Here is a 24,579-nt window from a genome sequence, read left to right as displayed (position 1 = left end):
GCTCTTGCTGAGGTTTCTACCATTTTTTCCCTGTTAATTTGTATTAGGTCGTTTTTCCTAATTATGCAGGTTCTGTTATGTAAAACTGAAGTCAAAACTATCCTTAAAAGTCAAATGCAAAAAGTGTGGCAAAAATCCTGGGATATCAATGACACTGGAAGACATCTCTATAACATACAAAAACATGTTGATACTGGGCAGGAACTGAAGGGAAGAAGCAGTTATTTCCTGTCCAAATGATAGGGCACACAGGACTTAATGAAACACTTCATAAAATAGGTCAACACTCAACTGGATCATGCATGCATTATAATCAACCTGAATCTGTTCAACATGTGCTACTGTAGTGTAGGTGTCTATGAGGAGCAAAGAAGGAAAAACTGATGTCAGCATTAAAAGAAGACAAGCATAACATCACATTAGGGATTCTACTTGGAGCAGCATCATGGCAAATATAGTCACCTAATTAAATATATTAAGGAAACAGGTTTAGTACAGAGAATTTAATCTTTTTGTTTTTGTTGTTGTTTTTGTTGTTGTCTGCCTATCTACTGTTCCACACTCCAGTCCAGTAGATGGCGATAATGATAATTTTTCTTTATTCGATTAATACACATGGTGTCACGATAGAGGATGTTGTATTTCTGTAAAGCACCCTGAGGCAAGTTTGTGACTTGTGATATTGGGTTATACAAATAAAATTGATTTGACTTGACTTGACTTGAAGTGAAATTGGCAGGAGTTTCCTTAAATGTACCTTTTTTGGGGGGGAAACAATGTAACATAATCTGATATTCCCCGAATAAAGCAAGGGCACTCTTTTATGCATACTTGATTACATATACTACTACTTCTACTACTACTGCTGCTGCTGCTACTACTACTACTACTACAACTACTACTACTACTACTACTACTACTACTACTACTAATAATAATAATAATAATAATAATAATAATAATAATAATAATCTGTTTGTTCAATATTTGATAGTTCAAAACGTTACGCGGAGTACCTGAACGCCTCACTGTCCATCCGGGTCACTGATGTTAGCTTAGCTTAGCTTAGCTAACGATGCCGCCTGCAGTCTCACACACAAACAAATAAAAACAAAAGTTTAGGAACCCGGCTGTGTTAGACTGTATTACATGCATTTTCGTGTTTTTTCTTATGACCTCACAAACTGACACAGAGGCACGGGGAAACGTGTTTGCATAGATTTTAGTCAACGTCTTCTAAGTTATTTTTATATAACTTAGCCAACATGAACTAGCTAATTGATTAGCTGTCTGTGCTAAACATTCAGCATTTATAGCAAGCTGGCTGAAACCCAAACGTACTAAATCTGAGGAGAGAAAGGTCACGAAAGGTACGTGCAAATTGCATTTATGAAATGTTAACGTTATATGTTATTTTGTTTTCATCATATAATGTTAGCTAAGTTAGCTATTTACGTTTCCATGCAGCACAGCTAACGTAGCTTAACGTTGTCAGGTCTGTCTGTAACAAAGCTTTAGGTCAAACTGGGCAGTCAAGCTGTTTATTGTCACGGCATGATTTTTATAATTGTGGAAAATTATAAGAAAATTAATGAGCAACGTTACCGAAATCTCAGCTAATATTACAGTGTTAACGTTAGCTACCCATGCCTGCTCAATGTTCCTACCAAAAGCAAAATCACAACCGGATAATGAAATATAAATACACTAACTGTAGTGCAGGAAAGGACAATAAAATCTTAACGTTTGGAGATACAGACATGTGCAATCCAATAACTCTGCACGTATAGGTGGTGGAGTGATATTTCGCTGGACAGTCCTGATTAAGATCGATTTATTTGAAAGTAATTAAAGGTAAACACAAGGCTGCAGAGATGCAGTTCTGACATACATACAAGCTTTTAGATCCTCCAGTCAGTGAGGATGCTGTGGTGGAGAACAGAAAACCTGACTGGAAACCACCAGCCTGAAAACAAGAGCATCCACCCGCTAAAGACGCACACACACTGCTCAGTTTGCACTAAAACGTGATCACAAATGTATAATTCTGTTAAATCTGCAATGTAAACGTGTCATGTAATACAGTTGAGGTACTGTGGTGTGTAGTATAGATGTGCAACGATTAGTCAATTATAGATTAGTTACCAACTATTTAATGGATTGTCAACTATTTTGATAATCGATCAATTGTTTTGAGTCATTTTTTAAAGAAAAAAATGTCCAAATTCTCTGGTACCAGCTTCTCAAATGTGAATATTTTCTGGTTTCTTTTGTCCTCTGTGACAGTTAGCTAAAATATCTTCAGGTTGTGGACAAAACAAGACATTTGAGGATGTCACCTTGGGCTTTGTGATCACTATTTTCTGACATTTTATGGACTAAACAACTAATCTATTTACGGAAAAAATAACCAATAGATAAATCAATAATGAAAATAATCATTAGTTGCAGCCCTAGTGTAGTATTACAAGGACCTTACATGTGGTGATTATTATGGAAGCTAGATGATGCTTTCTGTGACATTTTCTTGCAATATAAATGGTAAAATGCAGTTATTGCTATTATAGGCTAAGTTTTCAAATTCAGTATGTATGCATCACTCATGCATGATCATTCATGGATCACAGTGATGTCTCTCATTAATGTTGTAATTAACTTCGAATAAGAAGATGAGCTGAATGCCTAAAGTGTAAATATTATCGCATATCCTTTCAGGATGTCGGACTCAGACAGTGACGAGGACCAAGATCGTCCTTTCTCTCTAACTGGCTTCCTCTTTGGAAATATAAATGAAGATGGGCAGCTGGAAGATGACAGTGTTCTGGACAATGTGAGTGTTTCTAACATTCTAGCCTTTAGCATCATGCAAAAGACACATTTTAAGGAGTGTCATTGCACATAGTATGCAAATTAAGAGTAATTATCACCAGTGAAGGTTATATACAATTCTCTTGTGTGCAAAATTGTTCAGATTTGAATTGTTCTTGTTATGGATTCTTACTGCTTATTGTGACTTTATGTTCTGTTTCTGCCTTTTTGTCTCACCCCAGGAGTCCAAAAAACATCTGGCTGGGTTGGGTACTCTGGGTCTGGGCTCACTTATTACAGAGATCACTGCCAATGAGGAGGGGGATCAAGACGAGAACAGAGACTCTGGAAGTGTAGATGCAGAAGGTGAGGGTACATTTATAAAGGAGCATTGCATTAGTGCAGCCAGGAACAGGATGGAGTGACATTTTCAATATTTTACCTCATCCAGGTTGGGTGAAAAGCACTGAAGATGCAGTTGATTATTCTGACATCAGTGAGGTCGCTGAGGATGAGACAAAGAAGTATCGCCAGGCCATGGGGTCTTTGCAGCCCAGCAGGAAAACAGGTGATCATCTCACAGCTCCCTAGAGTCATATTCACAGTTTGATTGTTCTTACAGTCAAATAAAAACATCTATCTATCTATTTATCTTTCTATCTATCTATCTATTTTTTTCTTTATTTCTTGATATATGTGAAACTGATCTTGTCTTAAAAGAGAAAGAAATAGAAATGTATTTGAATATATAAAGATTATCCTCTAAAATCTGTAAGTTTGTTGACTTAACTATTTTAAATGATTTTGCACAACACTGTGTGTTTTCACCGTATTACATTTTATTTTTATACCACAATTTAAGTCACCCTCACCAAGGATTCCAAAATGTTGGTGGACTTTCTGTTTACTGTTTATTTATTTTAATGTAATTTGTTTCAAATTCCTTAATCCTAGATGATGAGGATGACTATGATGCGGACTGTGAGGATATTGATTCTAAGCTTATGCCTCCTCCGCCACCACCAAGTCTTCCTACATCTGCAAAGAAAGAGGAACCCTCCTCTCAGAGCACAAATGGTAAGGACATGTTTACTCATAATTAGTCCCTGTGGAGAAATTATGTTTTGCTTGCCCTCCTCCGCAGGGATTTGAACTCTTAACAAATCTGCAGCTCTGGAGTTTGTGAATTTGCTACTTCCATACAAACTATGTTACTGTCAGGTTTAGATTGCCTTCAAAGAAGTGATGGTACACATGATCATAAAGTAATTTCAAGAGCAATTTGTGCTTGGTTCAAGTATTTTGGATCAGAAATATCTGATGATGAAGTTTTATCTCCCGGTCTGTCACTGTCTCTCCTCACAGCTAGCGAAGAGGGTGATGGCATTATCCTGCCCTCCATCATTGCACCATCCTCTACTGCTGATAAGGTGGACTTCAGCAGCTCCTCAGACTCAGAAACAGAGGCTGATCGTCCCTGCCAGGGCTCGGGGTCTGGAGGCCCCCCAGACAGTCTCAACCTCCCTCTTGCTGGCATCATGCAGAAAGATGCTGCCAAAGCACTGCCAGGTGTCACAGAGCTCTTCCCAGAGTTTAGACCTGGAAAGGTAATGCATCTGTACTGATCTAAACTTTATCATTATGCACGCTAAAGGTTTATTTTCAAAATCAAGGAGTGCACTGACACTCACTGTCTCTGATGTCCTACCAGGTGCTTAGGTTCTTACGGCTCTTTGGTCCTGGAAAGAACATGCCGTCAGTTTGGAGGAGTGCCCGTAGGAAAAAGAAGAGGAAACACCGGGACCCTCAGCCCGGGACACCTCCTCCAGAAGGAGAGCCCACAGAGCAAGGCCAGGAGAAGAAGTCTGGATGGGATTACGAGTACGCACACCCTCCACCCCCAGAGCAGTGTCTCTCTGATGATGAGGTAAATATTGCAGCTGTAGACTCTCATGATGTCAGCTGGTGTCAGAGTAGTCTGGCAATATGTCATCATCGTATACAGCACCTTACGTAGGTTCTCAATACTTTTCTTTACCATCCAGATAACCATGATGGCTCCAATAGAATCAAAGTTTTCGCAAGCTTGTGGTGATGGTGACAAGGAGGCAGAGTCTCGACCCAAAGTGGCAGAATGGAGATATGGTCCTGCCCAGCTCTGGTACGACATGCTAGGCGTCTCTGAGGATGGAAGTAACTTCAACTACGGGTTCAAACTAAAAGAACTGGACCCGAGTGAACCTCAGCAGCAGGAACCGCCCAAAGAAATAACAGAGCCTGTACAAGAGGTATGCAGACATAGATATCTGTGGCCATACAGAGAAAGTATACTTATTGTGTTACTGATATTGTGTATAATGTATCTCTAGGTTCAGAGGTTGCACGATGATGCTGATGGTGATGGTGATAACGATGGTGATGATGATGATGATGATCATGAGGACCGAAACAAGGACAGACAGGCCCTTGAGAATGAGCTCTTCCTGATGGTCACTCAACTGCAGTGGGAGGATGACATTATTTGGAATGGGGAGGATGTAAAACACAAGGGCACCAAGACGCAGCGAGCCAGCCTTGCAGGATGGCTGCCGTCTAGCATGACACGCAACGCCAATGCTTATAACGCACAGCAGGGTAAGAGCCCAAGAAAAACTGTCCAAGAAAGTGAATCTTGCTGTGACAGGATACTATATCAGGGTTGTGTGAACTGATTATTGATGGTGAGGCAGCATATTATAATTTTTCATGTGTGTTTTAATCTTACAGGACTGACAAGAAGTAATTCCCAGTTGGTGCCACCCGCACCTCCTCCTATGCCCAAAGCTTCTTCAATCTCAGGTTCCAAGAGGGAAAAAAACAGCCATGATAATCATGGTAAGTTAATTTTAGGTCATAATACAATTTTTAGTGAATCCAGAGCTTTTTTTTAATCTCAGGCTGACTTCTCAATATCTGTATTTTTGTTTTTATCCCTCCGCAGCCTCTCAGGAAGAAGACTCTCCCTGGTTCTCCATTTTCCCCATTGACAGTGAGGAGTTGGTGTATGGACGCTGGGAAGACAATATTATCTGGGATGACCAGGAGATGGATCACATGCTCATGCCACCTGTTCTTACACTGGATCCCAATGATGAAAATATCATTCTAGGTATATTCAAAAAATCTTATCCTGTTAGGCGACATGTTTCTGACTTCTGTTTTGGTTTTTCTAAAATTTACATCTTTCAACATAATTTGATGTAAAAAAAAATCTTCACAATAGATGGGATTGCTTTGCCATGTTCAAACAAAATACAACTTACTTACTTTTAATCTGCTCATTCTGAAACCTCCTAAACTTCTCTTGTAGAAATTCCCGATGAAAAGGAGGAGATGACGTCCCACTCCCCATCAAAAGAGAATAAGAAGGAATCAGCAATCAAAAAGAGCCGCATCCTGCTGGGGAAGACTGGGGTGATAAAAGATGAGCCACAGCAGGTACAGTACACATGTTTGATTATGAGAATGGCAGAAAAAGTCTGCGTCTTCAGTGGAGATTTGTGTCTGAAACAAATTTCATTTAAACAGAAAATGGTAAAATGTGGCTCTAATAAAGAAAATGAAGGCTTCATAGTGAAGGTGCTGATATGATTAAATGAAATCAACAATACTTGCACCTGAGAATGATATTTTAACAATACAGTTAAAAGAGGTTAGAATGACTGACAGTGGGAAATATGCTTTCTTTTAACTCAGAACATGTCCCAGCCGGAGGTGAAGGACCCCTGGAACCTCTCCAATGATGAGTTCTACTATCCCAAACAGCAGGGTCTGAGGGGCACGTTCGGTGGCAACATCATTCAGGTAAGCAGCGGTCCACAAAAATAAAGATAAAGCTGAAAGGACATGATCAACATGGAAATGCTTTAAACTGTAAACTATAAATATTGTGACAGAATCCTGCCATCATAGAGAGTAGATACGGAGCCATGAAGTGAAATGTAGAATGTTGTATAATTTGACTGAATAAATGTTGTTTCTTTACAGCACTCCATCCCAGCACTGGAGCTGCGGCAGCCCTTCTTCCCCACTCACATGGGACCTATGAAGCTGCGCCAGTTCCATCGATCGACTCTGAAGAAGTACTCTTTTGGAGCATTGGCTCAGCCGGGCCCCCACCCTGTCCAGCCACTGCTCAAACACATTAAGAAGAAGGCCAAGGTGGAGCCCTGCTCTAAATGAGCATTGTTACTCTGTTGCAATGTTGAGGTTATTTCTGTATTAACATTGATGGTGTTAAAATGTTTTGTATAGATGCGAGAGCAGGAGCGGCAGGCATCAGGAGGAGGAGACATGTTCTTCATGCGAACCCCGCAAGACTTGACAGGCAAAGATGGAGATCTGATCCTGGCAGAGTACAGTGAAGAATACGCCCCTCTCATCATGCAAGTTGGCATGGCCACTAAGATCAAAAACTACTACAAAAGGGTGGGTATAGTCCTTGTTTTCCACTCATGACTTTGCCTAGATGTTGTGTAAAATTAAAAACCTCAAATAGTAAAACGTTGTTCTAGGGAGGATTTATCCAAGAAATACAGACCTGAATACAAATTGTATGGCTGTTACAATCCTAATATGGAACTGTTAATGTATTCTTCAGAAACCTGGAAAGGATCCTGGAGCACCAGACTGTAAATATGGAGAGACTGTATACTGCCACACATCCCCTTTCCTGGGTTCTCTGCATCCTGGACAGCTGCTGCAGGTCAGCACAGTCAAAGATTCAATAATCAGATTAGGTGAATATATGAAACATCACTAGTCTGTTATTGTTGCAAACTGTGAGATTGTATGTCTTTTTTCTTTTAGGCGTTTGAAAACAACCTTTTCCGCTCCCCAATCTACCTGCACAAGATGCCAGAGACAGATTTCTTGGTTCTGCGTACACGACACGGCTACTACATCAGAGAGATTGTGGACATTTTTGTGGTTGGTCAGGAGTGCCCTTTGTACGAGGTTCCAGGGCCCAACTCCAAACGAGCCAATACCCACATCAGAGACTTCCTTCAAGTATGTTTATTTGCCCGAAGTCTCCTGGAAACTTGAAGCTGGTTGTTGCAAATGCTAAACTGTCACATCTGTGTTCTCTAGGTGTTCATTTACCGCTTGTTCTGGAAGAGCAAGGACCGGCCCCGGCGAATCCGCATGGAGGATATAAAAAAAGCTTTTCCATCACACTCAGAGAGCAGCATCAGGAAACGACTAAAACTCTGTGCTGACTTCAAACGCACAGGTAGACCTGACGTTTTAATAAACTCTGCACGCTGTATGTCCGCTGCTCAGTGATGATCATTTATTTGTTTAACCTAACCCGGTTATGTTGTATCAGGGCAGTGTTGAGGTTATAGAGAGATACTGTGCTGTGAGGCTCAGCAGTGTTTGTGTGCCTTGAATTGACAGACAGGAATCTGAGCAGGGAAAGAGCTTTTTACGCCTACTATGGATTTTACCCGAGAGGTAAGATGTAGCAAACAGAATGTTCAGTATTTATATCAGCAAGACATGGTTCTCTATAATGCTTTGACTAGAAGCTGAACATACGGTACCTGACCCTATAATGGAAAGTCTGACAAGGACAAGATTTACTTTTGCTATTATTCTGCATTCTGTGATCAAGAGTAAGGTTGTTGGTAAGAGAAAATGTCTAACAGTGTTTTGTGTCCATGCCAGGGATGGACTCGAACTGGTGGGTTCTGAAGCCTGACTTCAGGTTGCCAACAGAAGAAGAGATCAGAGCCATGGTGTCTCCAGAGCAGTGTTGTGCTTACTACAGCATGCTGGTGGCAGAACAGAGACTCAAGGTAACAGCTTCTACATAACTCGATTCAGTTTGTGCACACAAGTGAGTATTATGTACACGGCGTTACTAGAAATATTTGTTTTACCCCTTTAGGATGCCGGATATGGTGAGAAATCATTCTTTGCTCCAGAGGAGGAGAATGAAGAGGACTTTCAAATGAAGATTGATGATGAGGTATTGATCAAAGTGCTTCCTCATAATAGTTTTAGTGACCTAAAATTTAAAAAATAAAGAAAACATTTCAGATTGACACTATGCTGAACCTGTCTCAAACATCCTAGGTGCGGACAGCTCCCTGGAACACAACAAGAGCCTTCATCTCTGCCATGAAGGGGAAATGCCTGTTGGAGGTGACAGGTGTGGCTGATCCTACAGGCTGTGGAGAGGGTTTCTCTTACGTCAAAGTGCCCAACAAGCCCACTCAACAGAAGGTCTGACTGCCTGAGGCAGAAGTGCTGCCACCCCAGCAGTATTTTCTTTAGATGTTCTGCTTTGTGTAAGTATAGAGGGTTAAAACTTTGATCCTATGCGTTTCTGTTAGGATGACAAAGAGCCACAGCCTGCCAAGAAGACCGTGACAGGGACAGACGCTGACTTGAGGAGACTCTCGTTGAAGAATGCCAAGCAGCTGCTGCGCAAGTTTGGTGTTCCAGAGGAAGAAGTAAGACCTTGGTGATATGCAAGCACATGAAACGGATGTAAGACAGTCTAGTGGTTAAAGAGACTGTCCCCTAATTAGAAGAGCCAAGGTTTGGTCTCTTCAGTAACCATTGTGTCCATCAAAGCAGTGGATAACTTAAACAGCCCATTCTCCAGTATTTATTCATTCTTAACATAACATATCACCACACTTTTAGTGAGGTTCTTTCCCACCTCATCGTAGAGGCTTGCTTGGAATGACTGTGTCTTTGTATGTGTGTTAGATCAAGAAGCTCTCACGTTGGGAGGTGATTGACGTGGTGAGAACCATGTCCACAGAGCAGGCACGTTCCGGAGAGGGACCCATGAGCAAGTTTGCCAGAGGCTCTCGTTTCTCTGTCGCTGAACACCAGGAGCGCTACAAGGAAGAATGCCAGAGGATCTTTGACCTGCAGAACAAGTAAGACTAATTTAGCATTATATACAGTATGTTAGTCAGGATTCTGTCTGTGCACACCTTGAGTGAATTTCCTTGTCGCACCCCCACCACAGGGTGTTGGAGTCGACAGAAGTGCTCTCCACAGACACAGACAGCAGCTCTGCAGAGGACAGTGACTTTGAGGAGATGGGAAAGAACATTGAGAACATGCTGCAGAACAAGAAGACCAGCTCCCAGCTGTCCCGCGAGAGGGAGGAGCAGGAAAGAAAGGAGCTGCAGAGGATGTTGATGGGCGAGGAGAGCGACCGCGACAACAAGGGACGCAAGGAGCGGCGGAAGGGCTTGTGTGAGTCTGTGTTTCTGATAGACAGATAGCAGTGTACGGATGAAAAATGTTGTTTGCGTCTCTAACTGTAAGCTTTTCTTCCCATCACTCTATAGCAAGCTCCTTGTCCACCAGCTCCCACAAGGATGACGACACATCCTCCGTCACCAGCCTTAACTCCTCAGCCACAGGACGGAGACTCAAGATTTATCGCACCTTCAGGGACGAGGATGGCAAGGAATATGTCCGCTGCGAGACAGTTCGCAAGGCTTCAGTCATCGACGCATACACCAGGATCAGAACTACCAAGGATGATGAATTTATGTGAGTATTTGTATTCGAACTGTGAGCTTTCTCAACTTGCAGTAGGTATTTGACACTAATCTGACTGTTTATAACCACAGTGCCATGCCAGGCTAAGATCATAGTTCCAAAAATAATTGTCTACAAACCAAGTCTGCTCTTTATTTAGAGCAGTGTCTAATTAATAAAAGAAAGAAATGATAATATTCACATCTCGGCTGCAACTGTAAATAAAATCTCTATAATGAGTATGCAAATTAGTTTAGACATGGCTGAACATAATCTTAATTTGAGTACATACATTTATCACCTCGTAGTGTTTCTTTATATGTATAAAGTATGCTAAATGTTTTGCTTGTTAATAGTGAAGCATCTAATAGTTAACCAGCAGGTCAGCCTAATGCTGCTGTATTCTCCATACTGGAGATGAATGGAGCTCATTAAGGAGAAAACCAGAGAGTTTACAACACATTCACATGAATTGCCACTTAATTAGCCCCAGGCCACAAATCAACAAGCAAATGTTTAACAGCCTGTCCTGTGTATTTTTGTGTTTGCAGACGAAAGTTTGCCCTCTTCGATGAGCAGCACAGAGAAGAGATGAGGAAGGAGCGCCGGCGTATTCAGGAGCAGCTGAGGAGGCTGAAGCGAAACCAGGAGAAGGACAAGATCAAGGGACCTCCAGAGAAGAAGGCCAAGAAGGTCAAAGAGAGACCAGACCTCAAGGTAAAAGTAAGCTTGCTGATTCAGTACTATACTTCTCTCTTTCACCTTTTCCTCTTAAGTTTTTTGGTAATATTATGTTGATATAATATGAACTTGTAGTAGTATTCTTTCAACATTAATATCATATTTTCACAGGCAGATTATTTGTCGTGTTCCTTAATGTTTTCCTCTCGTCCCTAGCTAAAGTGCGGCGCATGTGGAGCCATTGGGCACATGAGGACCAACAAGTTCTGCCCGCTGTACTATCAGACCAACGCCCCTCCTTCTAACCCGGTTGCCATGACAGAAGAGCAGGAGGAGGAGCTGGAAAAGACCGTCATCCACAACGATAACGAGGAACTGATCAAGGTGGAGGGCACGAAGATCGTGCTGGGCAAACAGCTCATTGAAAGGTAGTTGATTATCCTTGTTCCTCTTACCACTGAAGAGATTTCTATCAATAATTCTCGGATCTGTGCGCATGTGCGACATTCTTCCAGAAATAAATTAGTAGGCTAAATTTGTATAATCACTCCCCCATTCAGTTTGTAATGACATTCGTATCTCCCACAGTGCCGATGAGGTGCGCAGGAAGTCTTTAGTGCTCAAGTTCCCCAAGCAACAGCTCCCACCAAAGAAGAAGAGACGCGTAGGCAGCGCCGTGCACTGCGACTACCTCAATGTAAGCAATGACGCTTTACAGCTCGTTTTAATGCCTTTTGAACTGAGAGGTCCTGTAGCTGATCTTTTGTTTTTGTTTAAATTCACAGAAACCACACAAGGCCATCCACCGCAGACGCACCGACCCCATGGTGACCTTGTCTTCTGTGCTAGAGAGCATTATCAATGACATGCGGGATCACCCCAATGTAAGATATGTCATCCACATCAACAACAACATTTCATTGTTCCCAAACATCTCCTCTACTGCTCTACAGACTCGTACTCTTACTACCTTTGCCTCTTCCACGTAGACATACCCATTCCACACACCGGTCAATGCCAAGGTTGTGAAGGACTACTATAAGATCATCACTCGGCCCATGGACCTGCAGACGCTGAGGGAGAATGTACGCAAACGAATGTACCCATCAAGGGAGGAGTTCCGGGAAGCAGTGGAGCTAATCGTCAAAAACAGCGCCACCTACAACGGTAAAGCTATGAAAACATTTTTTAACAACAACACGTCTTACTCTGGGACCAGTTAGACTTGTAATTTAATCCAACATCAGTGTGTTCAGATGTCTCTCTGTTCTGTTTTTGTTCTACCAGGAGCAAAACATCCAATAACACAGGTAGCACAGTCCATGCTGGACCTGTGTGATGCAAAACTTAAAGAGGTGAGTGTGAATATAAATGTTTTATCTTATGTCACATCTTTCTGTGCTTTCATCATTTTCCACTTTAACCATGAAATGTGTGTGTGTGCAGAAGGAGGACAGACTGGTGAGGCTAGAGAAGGCCATCAACCCCCTGCTGGATGATGATGATCAGGTGGCCTTCTCCTTCATCCTTGACAACATTGTAACCCAGAAAATGATGGTTGTCCATGATGTAAGTCATCGCTTCTCAGCATTTCCTTACCACAGTCATTGTTTTATCTGTGTAGGTGAGATAAAACAGATAGCATTCAGCAAAAGTAATGATCTGTAACTCAACTTTCCTCAATCCCTCCCTCCACTGTAGTCCTGGCCGTTCCACCATCCTGTCAACAAAAAGTTTGTGCCCGATTACTATAAGGTGATCATAAACCCCATGGATCTGGAGACACTCCGCAAGGTGAGGGTCATGCTAAGATGTCACATTTGAAACACATGAGCTCATTTGATGTTTTTAACATCAGCAATACAAAGACATTTAACAGAAACCTCTAAATGTCTTTCTTTGTGTGTATTTCATGCTTCAACAGAACATCTCCAAGCACAAATACCAGAACCGAGATGCTTTCCTCTCAGATGTCGGTCTCATCCACACCAACAGTATCAAGTACAATGGTAAATGTCAGTGACCTCAGCAGTCAGTGTCTCTTTAAAACTGTGTTACTAACTTAGAGCTCTATCATTTAGAAAACTGTTGTATATAGCATTGTTACTCTTTGTGTCTCTCTCAAAGGCCCAGACAGTCCTTACACCAAGACAGCGCTGGACATTGTCAACGTGTGCAAGCAGACTTTGGCAGAGGTTTGTTGAGTTTGGGCAATAGTTTGCTCATTGCATGTCAGGGAGAAGGGTCATGAGTGTTTATGTAGTAAATTATTGGGCTTAACCATAATATCAGAAACTCCTGGTGAGACTAAATAAAGCAACTGTATGATTTATCGATATCGTTTAACACACTTGACAAGTATTTTTTCAAGTATTTTGCTTTGTTGAATCGGCCCTTTTATGATGGGTGGGGGGTTTGTTAAATGTATCCTTGGAATAAGTAGCAGTCTAGACGATATTATCACTTCAACAGATGAGTTGATGTGAAACGTTATTTTAAAAAGCCAAACCCAACATTTACAAGTACCACTCATGATTTGATTTAGAATATGACAACAGGCTTCTGGAAGAGGTTTAACACTTTAGAGTCAAATTGGGAGATTAATTAGAACAGGGAAAACATTAATCAGTTTTGTAAAAATTGCCTGTTTCTGTGCCTCCAGTATGATGAGCACTTGACCCAGCTGGAGAAGGACATCTCTACAGCTAAAGAGGCCGCTCTGGATGCAGCAGACTTGGAGAGTCTGGACCCAATGACCCCTGGGCCATACACACCACAGGTAGGAGAGCAGACTGGCCCACGGTTTTATTTACAAGCGTTGCAAACGCTGAACCTCACCGACAATAGACTTAAAGCCTCCAACTGTTTGTAACAGGCCAAACCAGGTATTCTAAACTTTTCTACGTGCAGTAGTCTCCTCCCCGCACCTCGTAGTTTTCCTCCTCCCCTTGTTATTTCTTCACTCGTTCTCTGCACTAACTCTCCTTTCTAGACTTTTCATGTTTCATTTCTACAATCTACTGTAGTTTCTTCACTTTAGTGTCTCCTTTCTCCCAACCTGTGTTCTTCTCCTTCGCTCCTGTCGTCTTGTCCCGTCTCTCCGTTTGTGTTCACCGCTCTGTGTGGTGGCGTTGGCCAGCCTGCTGATCTGTTTGACAGCGGGGCTTCAGGAAGTCTGCCCAGAGAGACCAGCAGCCTTTTCTCTGAGGGACCTCTAGTGGTTGCTCCAGAGAAGAGAGGGGGGCAGGTATGGAGAGAGACAGAAATAAGGCTCGCAACCACATGCCACCTCTCCTCAAACTATCCTCAGAGCATGCAGCTTGTTTAGATTACAGTGGATTACATGCTTTTGTTGTTCCTACTCATGTAAAAGTTATTTTTCATACTAGAACATTAGCGATAACTAGTTATTTTGCTTCCTGCCTCCAATTGTTCTCAGACTTGACCTTTTATCATCCCGCCCCTCAGGGTCGCCACAGCAGAAGACCCGGGGAAGAGGAGTCAGATGTGGACATTGAAGGCTTTGAGGAGGACGATGATGGCAAACCCAAGACTCCTGCTCCTGTAAGAAAGACAGATATATTGAAAAATTATTTAGTTAGTTTAGTGATTTATCTGCGACTCATTCGTCCGTGCTGTCTCTCCAGGCCGAGGACGCAGAGGGAGATCTGGAGGACGAAGATGACGAAGAGGAGATGTTGCTGCCACCGCGCAGACGCATGCATGACCAGGAGGAAGAGGAGGAGGAGGAAGAAGAAGAGGATGGAAGATCTAACCGCCCAGCGCAAGCCAGCGTCCTGTATCAGGATCTACTCATGTCTGACGGAGAGGACGATGCCAGTGAAGAAGAGGGGGACAATCCTTTCTCCTGTAAGTCCACCTGCTGTGCTGGAGCCGAAATGGAGTCTTAAGCCGCAGATCATGGTCACTGGCATAGAATAGATGAATGTAAACAAAAAAACCTTGACATGTCAGCACTTGAATGTCCGATAAACAAACATTAATTATTAAACAGTCAGTGAATATATGACATTTTGTTGTGATGCATTGTGTGTCTCCTCCAGCCATTCATCTGTCAGAGAGCGGCAGCGACTCTGACAGAGAGGTGGACGTGCGACCTCCGCCTCCACGGAGAGCCCAAGACACGGCCCGCATGGGCATGGAGCAGGACGAGAGCATGATGTCATACGAAGGGGACGTGCCTGATGAACCTCACATGGAGGATAGCAATGTTAGGTAAAGATTATAGTGTTGAGAAAACTCGTTTCACAATCTACAGAGTGAATCAGTTTACTTTTAATTTTGTCTCTCATTCGTACCCATTGCTTCTTCTCCATAGTAATGGTAACCGAGGCTCATGGGTATTGTAGTAGTATTAACTGTCCGCCGTGCCAAAATCAAGGACAAAAAGTAATTTCTCAGATATGAAGTTGACATAATTAAATCTGTTGGATCGTAGCATTGAGGAGATTGTTTAAAGAAAATTTTGAAATAGGAATACAGAATGTGGAAATACACTTCTGGGACCAGCAGCCTGTTACACTTTACAACTTAATACTCTGGGATGTAGATAATTTAAGCCTCTGAAATGCCAAAAGAATTTTAAAATGATTGATTGGAGTAGATCTTTGTTCACGATTACATTTGTGGATGGTTCATTTCTGATGTTTTCACAGGCATTGCTATACTTAAATCACATGGCTTCTACTGATGTGGTTCCTTAACACTTGCGTCCCTTTCTCCTGTCTCAGTTACGGCAGCTACGAGGAGATGGGGAGCCGGAGTCAGATGCAGCCCATGGGCATGGGCAACGGAGAAGACTACGGCATCAGCGAGGAGGAGGAAGATGAAGAAGATGAAGCACGGAGGAGAGGCCCAGCCGTGCTCTCTCAGGTCCAGCTCAGTGAAGACGATGAGAGCGAAGAGTTCAGATCTATCGGGGGAGACAGTGACATGGACTCTGACAACTAGTGTTTTACACAGCATCAAGAAAACAGTTTGTCATCTCAGTTTTAAAATGGAGAAATTTGAGATTTCTCAGGTGAATATATTGTACATTGGTTTTGTAAATGATGGTTAATGTTTATAGCTGTACTGTTAGGTAAGCTGTACCTCTACAGTACAGCGCAGCACATTGTAAATTTCAGTTTGCCTTTTACGTGTTGAATGAGTATTATGTGCCATGATGTATCTTGACATGCAATTGTGTTCAGTTCTTTTATACTGTTTTAACTAATTCATATCTTGCGCTCACAAATAGTTCAGCAACGCTGTTTCTAGACCAAATGTCTGCTTCAAAAACAGAATAAACATACAAAAGAATGACAAACAGCTCTCTCTCCAGAAACATATTCAATATCAAATCATTTGTGCCGTTACATTTTAATGAAAAGACACACACCGCTAGAGACAAGCTCAGTTTATTTACACATAAAAGCAAAGTGTAACAGATGCTTTTTGTGCAGGAGAGGTAACGAACCAAAAGACTAACAGCATCTCAACAAAAGAAAGAACTTTTCATCAGAGGAAAAGCACAGATGTAATTATTGATGCCATTAAAGCTGTAGCTATATACCAGAGCCCTGTCATTGTGCATGCTGGCTACAGCTACAATGATTATTTTGGCTTTTTGTTTATCTGTTTTTGGGATTAATTCTGTAGGAAATATCAGAAAATACGTATTGCATTTTATATGACCAACAGTCAGATAAAATCCAAGCATATTCAATTATAAGGATATTAAACAGAAAAGTAGTTAATCCTCACATTTGAGAACTTGAAACCAGTGGATGTTTGGCATTTGTGCTCAAGAAATGACTGAAATGATCCATTATTACAACATTGTGTTGATGAGTTGTAACGCTGCCTTACTGGGACGAACGGAGTCGTCATTAACGTTCTTTACACCTGAGCTTTTCTAATGTGTGAGAGCTCAAACTGCTTGTGTTCTGGTTACACTGACAACTTTGCTGCTTTCTTACAAAAAAGTAACTTGTTTTTATAAAGTTAAGGTATAATCAATATAAAGAATAACAGTTTTGTAGATATTTATTTTCTACTGTTTTCCTCAGTTCTAAGCAGTGATATATTTTATGGAGAAGATCATGTTGATGAGTTCAGTCTGATTTATACTTTCTGGATACAGACTATTAAAAGTCTCTGTTCCATGTGTTGTGTTTCAGAAAGACTGACATTTGAAAGGTAACAAGCCAACTTCAACTTCTGTTTTGTCCCAGATCATCTGAACTAGTATAAGCCACCCACTATAACATTTGTACAATGATTCGTTCTTTAAACATTCATGCCATTCAGGTACAAAAAGCAGACAAATAATCAAAGAGAGCCGAACAGAAACTAATTTCTGTTGGATTGCTACGAATAAAAGAAAGTTTGGAAGCCACAGCAGTGTAAACACAGCATTAGACCTCAGTTGACATATAGGAACACAATAAGAGAAATGTCATTTCCCCGAGAGAAGTTGCAACATCAACTAGACCTGTGCAGCATTTAAGCATCTGAAAGCTTTTCTATTTTTTAGATGTTTAAATGTTGCGTCTCAGTAGGTTATTAAAGGATCATCATATGTCAAGTGCTCAAATTGAGAAACTGGAATATTCAGCCAACAATTGAAATTCATGGGTTAGGTTGAACTAAGTCATGTCGTCATCAGAAAAAAACAATGTAGCCACCATCAAAGCAGAACACATTTCCAAAACAACCGCACCACAACCACACCTTTTTCTTGCGAACAAGCTTGCTTCCTATTGTATAGAGGTCACTTGTTTGGTTATAATACATGATGGCAAACTGCACACTTCCTGTTGTGACAAACCTGTAAAAAAACAGCCCAATCTGCAATCAGCCACACAAAAGTGAAGATCAACTGCTGCTTGAGCTTATGCACATGCAATGCAGCATGCAGCAAAACCACAGATAGTACATCAGACAGGGCATCATTCTTTACTTTCATTATTTCAAGGGTGTCTCTCTCACACGAGTCGATTTTATCAGCAAACAAGCAAACGTCTCCAGACATTTCTACAATCTTTTATCTTAAACATTCTTTTTTTTTTTATCAGCCACATTCTCACTGTACAGACAACACAACATTGTGAGATTTCTCTGAAAAGGATGTCTTGAAAATATAAAATCCAGCCCTCCAGGATGCTTCTGTCAGGTCTTGTTTACAACATTGCACGGCTGCACATTCTGGTGTCTTTACCTACAGACTGTTTTAAAGGACGATGACTCAAATCCTACTTCATGGAAATGCCACACAGACACAATGCATACTGTATCCTCACCCAGAGCAACATGCTTTTATCATTTATCACAATCTAAAGCTATTTATATGATTATGAAGGCAACCCAACAAGTAAATTATATAAGATATGAAGTTCTTGACGTTTTAATTAATTACCAGGAATATACTAGTGACACCTTTCATCTTTGGGTGAATGGCATATCTCTGCCCCAAGCTACAGTGGTAGCTTGGGGCAAAAGGTGTGTGGCAAAAACACGTCCATGAGAAGACAGATGTCCCCTGTGAGGGATCCTGCTGGGGCTGAGAGACTGAGACCTCTGCAGTTTCTTTATGGCCGTCAACCGGACTGAGGAGTCTCTCACTGAGTGCAATGAGACATTGGAGCTCATAGATGCTGCAGAAGGTGATGACGACCAGCAACTCATCCCCATTCTGGCAGAGGACTCACCTGGGACACAATGAGAGTTTTTCATTGCTATAAGAGTATTATATGTGTCTCTGGTTTAGTGGAAGGAATACACAGATAGCAATTTCAGCTGCTTGGACAAACATGACATAAAAGGTTAAAAAAACAAAACTATTTGATGCATTTAAGGATAGAGAGATGTATATCTGCATTCTGTTGTGTTTTGTTGGTATTTATTTTTTTAACAATGTGAGGAAACAGATCCAAACCTGGTGGAGGGTAGGTGATTTGATCATCGGGGTGGCAGTCATTGGTGTCTAAACTTCGGCTGTTTCTAACAGCCTGGAGGGAGCGGAGGCTGGTCCGCAGAGGTGACCTGGTCCTGCCTGGTGGTGATGCTGCAAAACACATCAGGGTCATATACAGTTCACATACAGAAATTCAACCTTGTAAGTATTGTTTGTGCACTATTAAAGGAGATTTATCTTAAAGATCCTTTCCAGGCACTTATAATTCATAATTTGTGTCTGATGTAGATTTTCTGCATCAAAATTCAAGAACCTAGTTTAAAATTCCTTATTAAACTAAAACTAAATCCAAAATCTATGAATATCTAAATATTGTATATTTAACTGCTGGACATGAGATGTCTCCTACTTCACTGAAAGGTCCATTGTAAAAGCATTATATTATAATCAATAGTGACAATGTGACATGTATATGTATAACATCTTGCAATAGTTTGTAGAAATATTCATTCACTGAGCATTTTTTAATTTAATATCCTGGCCTTGAAAATAATTCAGCATTTCTGAATTATTTCTACATCTGTATTTTTAAGTCATGGAGAAGAACAGAAAGTACCCTCTTCTTTAAAAGGAGACAGAGTATAAAAATATCTCTATGAAAATGTTCAATTTGATTTAAACACCATTTGAAAGAGGAGCATTTAGTATGTATGTTGGTATTCTGAGACCTCATCCATCACACACACTAAATCTCACTGAGATTCTTCAATCACACAAGAATATATATAAAATATACCAACTCAATGTGGCATATCATAATACAGGGGGATGTGAATGAAAATAAAATATAAGATGTCAATAGATGTCAGACCAAACACACAGATCACGTAGAAGAACTGTGCTCTGTGTACCTTGATTCTGAGCAAGTTTCAGCAGCTTGAACTGAGTGACTTGCTGGTGAAGTCTGGCCAGTTTTGGACTTTGGCAGCTCTGCTTAGCTGATGGTGCTGGTGACTGGCAAGGGGACGACAGGCGAGGCTGCCAACAAGAGGAAAATGAGCTCTCGGTTGTATTTCCTGGAGTGAAGTCATCGACATCAACCTTTTTTTTCACTTGTGACTCAGGGTTTCTGGGTGAGGTAGCGGCAGGCGTGGAAACATAATCCTGTCGTAAACCTGAAATATATAGACCAAAGTTATCTCTATTTAGCAGCTACTGAGCATGCAAAGCACACTAGAGCATCAAAAAAAACTAACTATACTCACTGGCTTCCTGTATACGGGCCATAATGTGGACATCTGTGATGTCCTGCAGTCTGTAGCTTGTGGTTATGAAGTCATTGGAGATGCTCAGCTCATTGTTATCTGTGCAGATTAATAAATACAACAGATGCTGCTAAAATATATGATATTAAAGACAGTTCTTTGGATGAACTTAAAGGATGACAATGTAAAAAAGGCTCCTATTGTACTTATTATTATATTACCTAAACTGTCAGAGTTGTTGTGTGTGTTGACAGATGTTTTGCCCATAGAAGAGCCTCCAGACGCGTTGCCAGTTTGATCGAAAACTGCAGGACATCTGTAGAAGCGACGGCTGCTGGAGGTGCTTGATTCTGACAGTAGAGAGAGCAGACAGGAGGGATCAGTCACAAAATGTTTGCAGGACAACAAGTGAGTCTATGCTGCTTGCTTACTTTGATCCAGCCTGTTCATTAGCAGATGACGCGCTGCCTCCATCTGAGGACTGGGGTTATCCAGGACATGTCGACACCATCTGAGAGCAGACTCGGATCTCTCCGCAAACTCCTGCTTCTTTGGAGGCTCATATAACCTGTGAGGAATAAGACAACACATTCATTTCTTTCATTAAGAGCATGTCCAACTCCTGCTCTACCTGTTCAGAAAAGTTTTATGCTCACCTGATCTGCATCCACCTCAACATGTCTTACAAAGTGTATGATGACTTGGACAATAGATTAAACTTAGTCTCGATGGCACCTACCAGCTTTCTTCATCCTCCACATTGTCTTCTAAGTCAAGGAGCTCCACAGAGTCCAAAACAGACTGCATCTCTTGCATCTCACCGTCCCAGAGGTCTTTTTGATAGTTGTACAACGTCCCATCCATAGAACAGCAAGGCGACGGTGAATTCGACCTAGACTTCAAATGATCTAGTCTTATTCTAGCATCCATGGCGAATGAGCGGCCGTTGCAATTCTTGACTCTTGTTGGTTCAGTGTCAGTCCAGATGAGGGCTGAGTTGCCCTCCGACCTCACAGAGCTGCTTAACAACTCACCATGAAAAAGATGATGGTTTGCACTTGTACCAAACTCCACTGGTGGCTGATTGCAAAAATAGTGGCCCCAATCGCTCCTCACTTGGTCTTGGAGTTCCATTTTTGCAATGAAATCCTCAAATCCTTTTACTTCTTCAAGCTCTCATCCATCTATTCCATCCTCCTTCATCATGAGGATGTCAGCCATTGCCAAACCAGAGTCATACAAAACTGTGATTCTTTAAAATTTTAAAATTGCAATCATTTTGCTCTGCACATGCAGCACACAGTGTGGCTTCACCAACCATACAATCTATTGACCCAGATTGGTTGAGTAGGGTTGTTAAGTATAGACACTCAACAGATTGGATGGATTTAGAGAGCCATCATGAGCTTATGTGGATTAAAGAGTTTGTGTGTTGCTGCTAACAGAGAAAAAGAGCCAATCAACATCACACCATCAAGGCTAATGCAACAGTTGCTGTGCAGGCGTGTCACAGTATTAGCTGTTACAAATATTAGTTTGCTTTCTGGCTTGAGTGATTTTTATCTATGGAGCTGTTTGGTTGTCTACATTTGAACTTGTTACATTCAAGTACCAACGAAGAATTTTACTGAAATGTTTGTTTGTGGACAAGAGGCGTTGTGTCATCTCATGTCAGTTAACACTTCAGATTGTGTTAATGTTGGGTGTCACTGCTGGTTTTCTTTGTTTCTCATACTAAATGTCATTCTGACTTACTCATTGCATGTGAGGAAGTGTTGTCAGAACAGCTTCTCTCTCTCACACACATTACACACACACACACATACACACACAGATTAACGCAAGATTTACGGTTTCCTTCACAGCCATCTGAAACCTAAGTGTCTCTTTCTCTTTCACTAGATGCTACTTTTTTAAGATGAATGTGTTACAAAAGTGTGAAAAACATTTAATACTTAGTTATAGCAGTTAGACACCAAACTGACAGACTCAATTAACTGATGGTGAAGCTTTTGAAGAGCTGCATTCATTTTACTGTGTAATATTTTTGTAAGTGGCTGGGCTTTGAACAGCCTGGGATTAAAACAATACCAGTAATTTCACAAAATCTAACAAAAAACAAGAAGCAAGGAGGTGCACTGTACAGCGTTTACTGGGAAGCAGCTGAAGAACTGTATTTATTAAGTATTTCCTCTTTCACACAGATGTTAATCTATTTGTTTTAGATCGACAATGCCAATATAGTCATTTATTTAATTTATATAATGATTTGCACAAAATACATGCATAGACAGATGAAAATTAGTAAATATTTTAAAACAGGAAAATCATAAAACAGTGAGTATGTATGGAAGACAAGCATTGCCGCACTGAAGTGGTGTGGACAGAGTATGGCTATGCCCAAAATCATTCCCTCGTTCACTCATTCACTTCTCCCTATGTAATAAACACTCAGTAGTTTCTCACTCAGTAATGAGCAGCAAATAGAGGTCTTGGACATTCACTAATTATCATCATTTTGCTTCATTAGATGGTATTTTTCACATCTATAAAACGCGGCACCCCAGGATTTTTTTTGTTTCAAATAAGGTGCGAGAGGTGTCTCTGAATGTTATCCAGTTAATTCAGTGACTGTAAAATATAGGTTAAATGTTGACCCTCTTCTGTCACCACACAGATGAAACGATAACTCATCTTTTTTGGGACTGTAGTCAGACTTTTTGATATGACCTCAATCTTTTTTTAAACAGGAAATCAGATATTCCAGTAAAATTTAAAATCCACTTAATTTTATTTGGTATTTTTGTTGATGAAATGTCAAGAAGATGTTATTAATCTTATTTCTTTATTAGAGAAATTCCATATACACGCTGGAAAATTTGCATAACAGACCCCCCAACTTATTGTCTTCATTTCCTACTTAAAATCATACTGCACCAACTCTAAAGCTGTGAAACCTCTGAGCTGTATGTAATGAATTTGATTTGTAATTTATCTTATTTTGTTTATTATTTATTTTACTTTTTATTTCTTTATTGATGTATTATGATCTGTGCACCACCTTGAGCATATATTGCCTTGTTACTGTTGTCCAATCAGTAAACCTGTAAGTAAAATAAAATACAGCACATATGCACTGTGGGATGGTATACATACCATGGACACTACTTAAATTGTTGCAGTTTCTTGTGACTAAAGTAGATAAATTTACACACTCAGAAATTTGACACTCATATAAAATGGTGAATCGCACTATATAGTAAACAGAGAGTGATTTTGGACACAGCAGCACCACTAGTTGGCAAAGCAGGTAAAATTATTTGCCTGTGTGCAATTACTCACAACTCTTTAATGAACAACAGCCAGGTGCAATAACTCCCTGGAGTCTTGTTTGTCAAGAAAAAGTTCCAGCACAAAATTCCCACTAAAAACACACATTTTATGTTTCCTTGTACATTTCTCATTTTAATTTATTAAACAAATGAGAAACAGTGTGTTAATAAGTGAGCTTTAGAAGCATTGGTAGGTATATTTTTCAACTTTCTAGCTTTATGCTAAGCTAAGCTAAGCTAGGCTAGGCTAAGCTAAGGTAAGCTAAGGGGTGGCTAGCCTGGCTCTGGCTCAATGGTATCAATCTTCTCATCTAACTCTAGCATTTTCACAAAGCCATATATCCCAACATGTCAAACTAAAAGAAATAGCAGAGATAGCAGTTTCAGATACAGTATAATCATTTTTGAATTTTTTTTTTTTGTAATAATCACAATTGCATTTTTAAAGCAAAAGTATATAAAAACAGCCAAGATTGTGTAGGAGAGGTAAGAAACCTCAAAGGATTTATAGTAAAAACCTCCCCTCTAGGATTCACAATTTATCCTAACACTATGGATATTTGTTTCCTTAACATAATGAGGTAAAACAGGAGAAGAAAACAAGTTAGTAGTAATAGTAATAAATAAAACAAACGTAAACAAACAAACACACAACACATAAACACACATACTGAGCACATTAACTATGGCACGGGTGTTTTTTCATATTAAATACTGACAGGTTTTGATAGAACAGATAATATATGACTCAGGGTCCACTAAGTATCTTTTTTTCTGGAGTTCTCAAGTTCTTTGAAAAAGTACTATTTCAAACTATCATTACAAGTAGCCTAATTATATACTGCCATACCTGTTCATTGACTTCAAAATACTTTCATGGTATATAACTTTAATCACATATAGTACCAGTTATACTGAGTTATGTCTGTTGGTGGCTGTGGCCCAGGCCTCGTGCACTTTTCATATAGCTTTCAAAGATACTTTCTTGGTGAACCAAAATATTTTAGTTGGTTAATAATTT

General features: G+C 40.6%; 2 protein-coding genes across 6 annotated transcripts; one reads left to right on the top strand and one right to left on the bottom strand.

Moving 5' to 3' along the window:
• The first annotated feature begins 1,026 nt into the window (after window positions 1-1,026).
• On the top strand, window positions 1,027-17,212 carry taf1 (TAF1 RNA polymerase II, TATA box binding protein (TBP)-associated factor). 5 transcript variants are annotated; one of them, XM_042431669.1, is made up of 41 exons: window positions 1,027-1,370; window positions 2,716-2,830; window positions 3,051-3,174; window positions 3,260-3,376; window positions 3,763-3,885; window positions 4,174-4,415; window positions 4,520-4,735; window positions 4,854-5,096; window positions 5,178-5,442; window positions 5,575-5,682; window positions 5,789-5,956; window positions 6,158-6,285; window positions 6,544-6,651; window positions 6,835-7,008; window positions 7,102-7,275; window positions 7,448-7,552; window positions 7,657-7,857; window positions 7,939-8,080; window positions 8,518-8,648; window positions 8,741-8,821; window positions 8,929-9,078; window positions 9,189-9,308; window positions 9,571-9,746; window positions 9,839-10,071; window positions 10,167-10,374; window positions 10,914-11,079; window positions 11,260-11,471; window positions 11,632-11,740; window positions 11,829-11,927; window positions 12,033-12,210; window positions 12,331-12,398; window positions 12,490-12,612; window positions 12,745-12,837; window positions 12,968-13,052; window positions 13,171-13,238; window positions 13,706-13,822; window positions 14,183-14,290; window positions 14,512-14,607; window positions 14,691-14,913; window positions 15,108-15,279; window positions 15,795-17,212. In XM_042431669.1, exons 2-41 carry the CDS (start codon window positions 2,717-2,719, stop codon window positions 16,012-16,014), a joined length of 5,988 nt encoding a protein of 1,995 aa, XP_042287603.1. In that variant the 5' UTR covers window positions 1,027-1,370; window position 2,716; the 3' UTR covers window positions 16,015-17,212. The 5 variants fall into 5 exon arrangements, with proteins under 5 accessions (XP_042287603.1, XP_042287600.1, XP_042287599.1 ...); XM_042431666.1 differs by lacking the exon at window positions 14,183-14,290 and adding an exon at window positions 8,248-8,304 and having other exon boundaries at window positions 1,028-1,370; XM_042431665.1 differs by lacking the exon at window positions 14,183-14,290 and adding an exon at window positions 8,248-8,304 and having other exon boundaries at window positions 1,028-1,370; window positions 10,914-11,085.
• On the bottom strand, window positions 16,578-24,549 carry LOC121910445 (SLAIN motif-containing protein-like). Its single transcript, XM_042431675.1, has 7 exons — window positions 20,966-24,549; window positions 20,658-20,794; window positions 20,448-20,576; window positions 20,227-20,325; window positions 19,873-20,136; window positions 18,983-19,111; window positions 16,578-18,755 (listed from the first exon to the last, which is right to left on the bottom strand). Exons 1-7 carry the CDS (start codon window positions 21,358-21,360, stop codon window positions 18,487-18,489), a joined length of 1,422 nt encoding a protein of 473 aa, XP_042287609.1. The 5' UTR covers window positions 21,361-24,549; the 3' UTR covers window positions 16,578-18,486.
• Window positions 24,550-24,579: the final 30 nt, after the last annotated feature.

The sequence above is a fragment of the Thunnus maccoyii genome, chromosome 13, assembly GCF_910596095.1.
Source record: "Thunnus maccoyii chromosome 13, fThuMac1.1, whole genome shotgun sequence".
Taxonomy (NCBI): Eukaryota; Metazoa; Chordata; class Actinopteri; order Scombriformes; family Scombridae; genus Thunnus; species Thunnus maccoyii.
The sequence above is the reverse complement of the archived record's forward strand: the minus strand, read 5'-3'. Positions and strand labels throughout refer to the sequence as shown.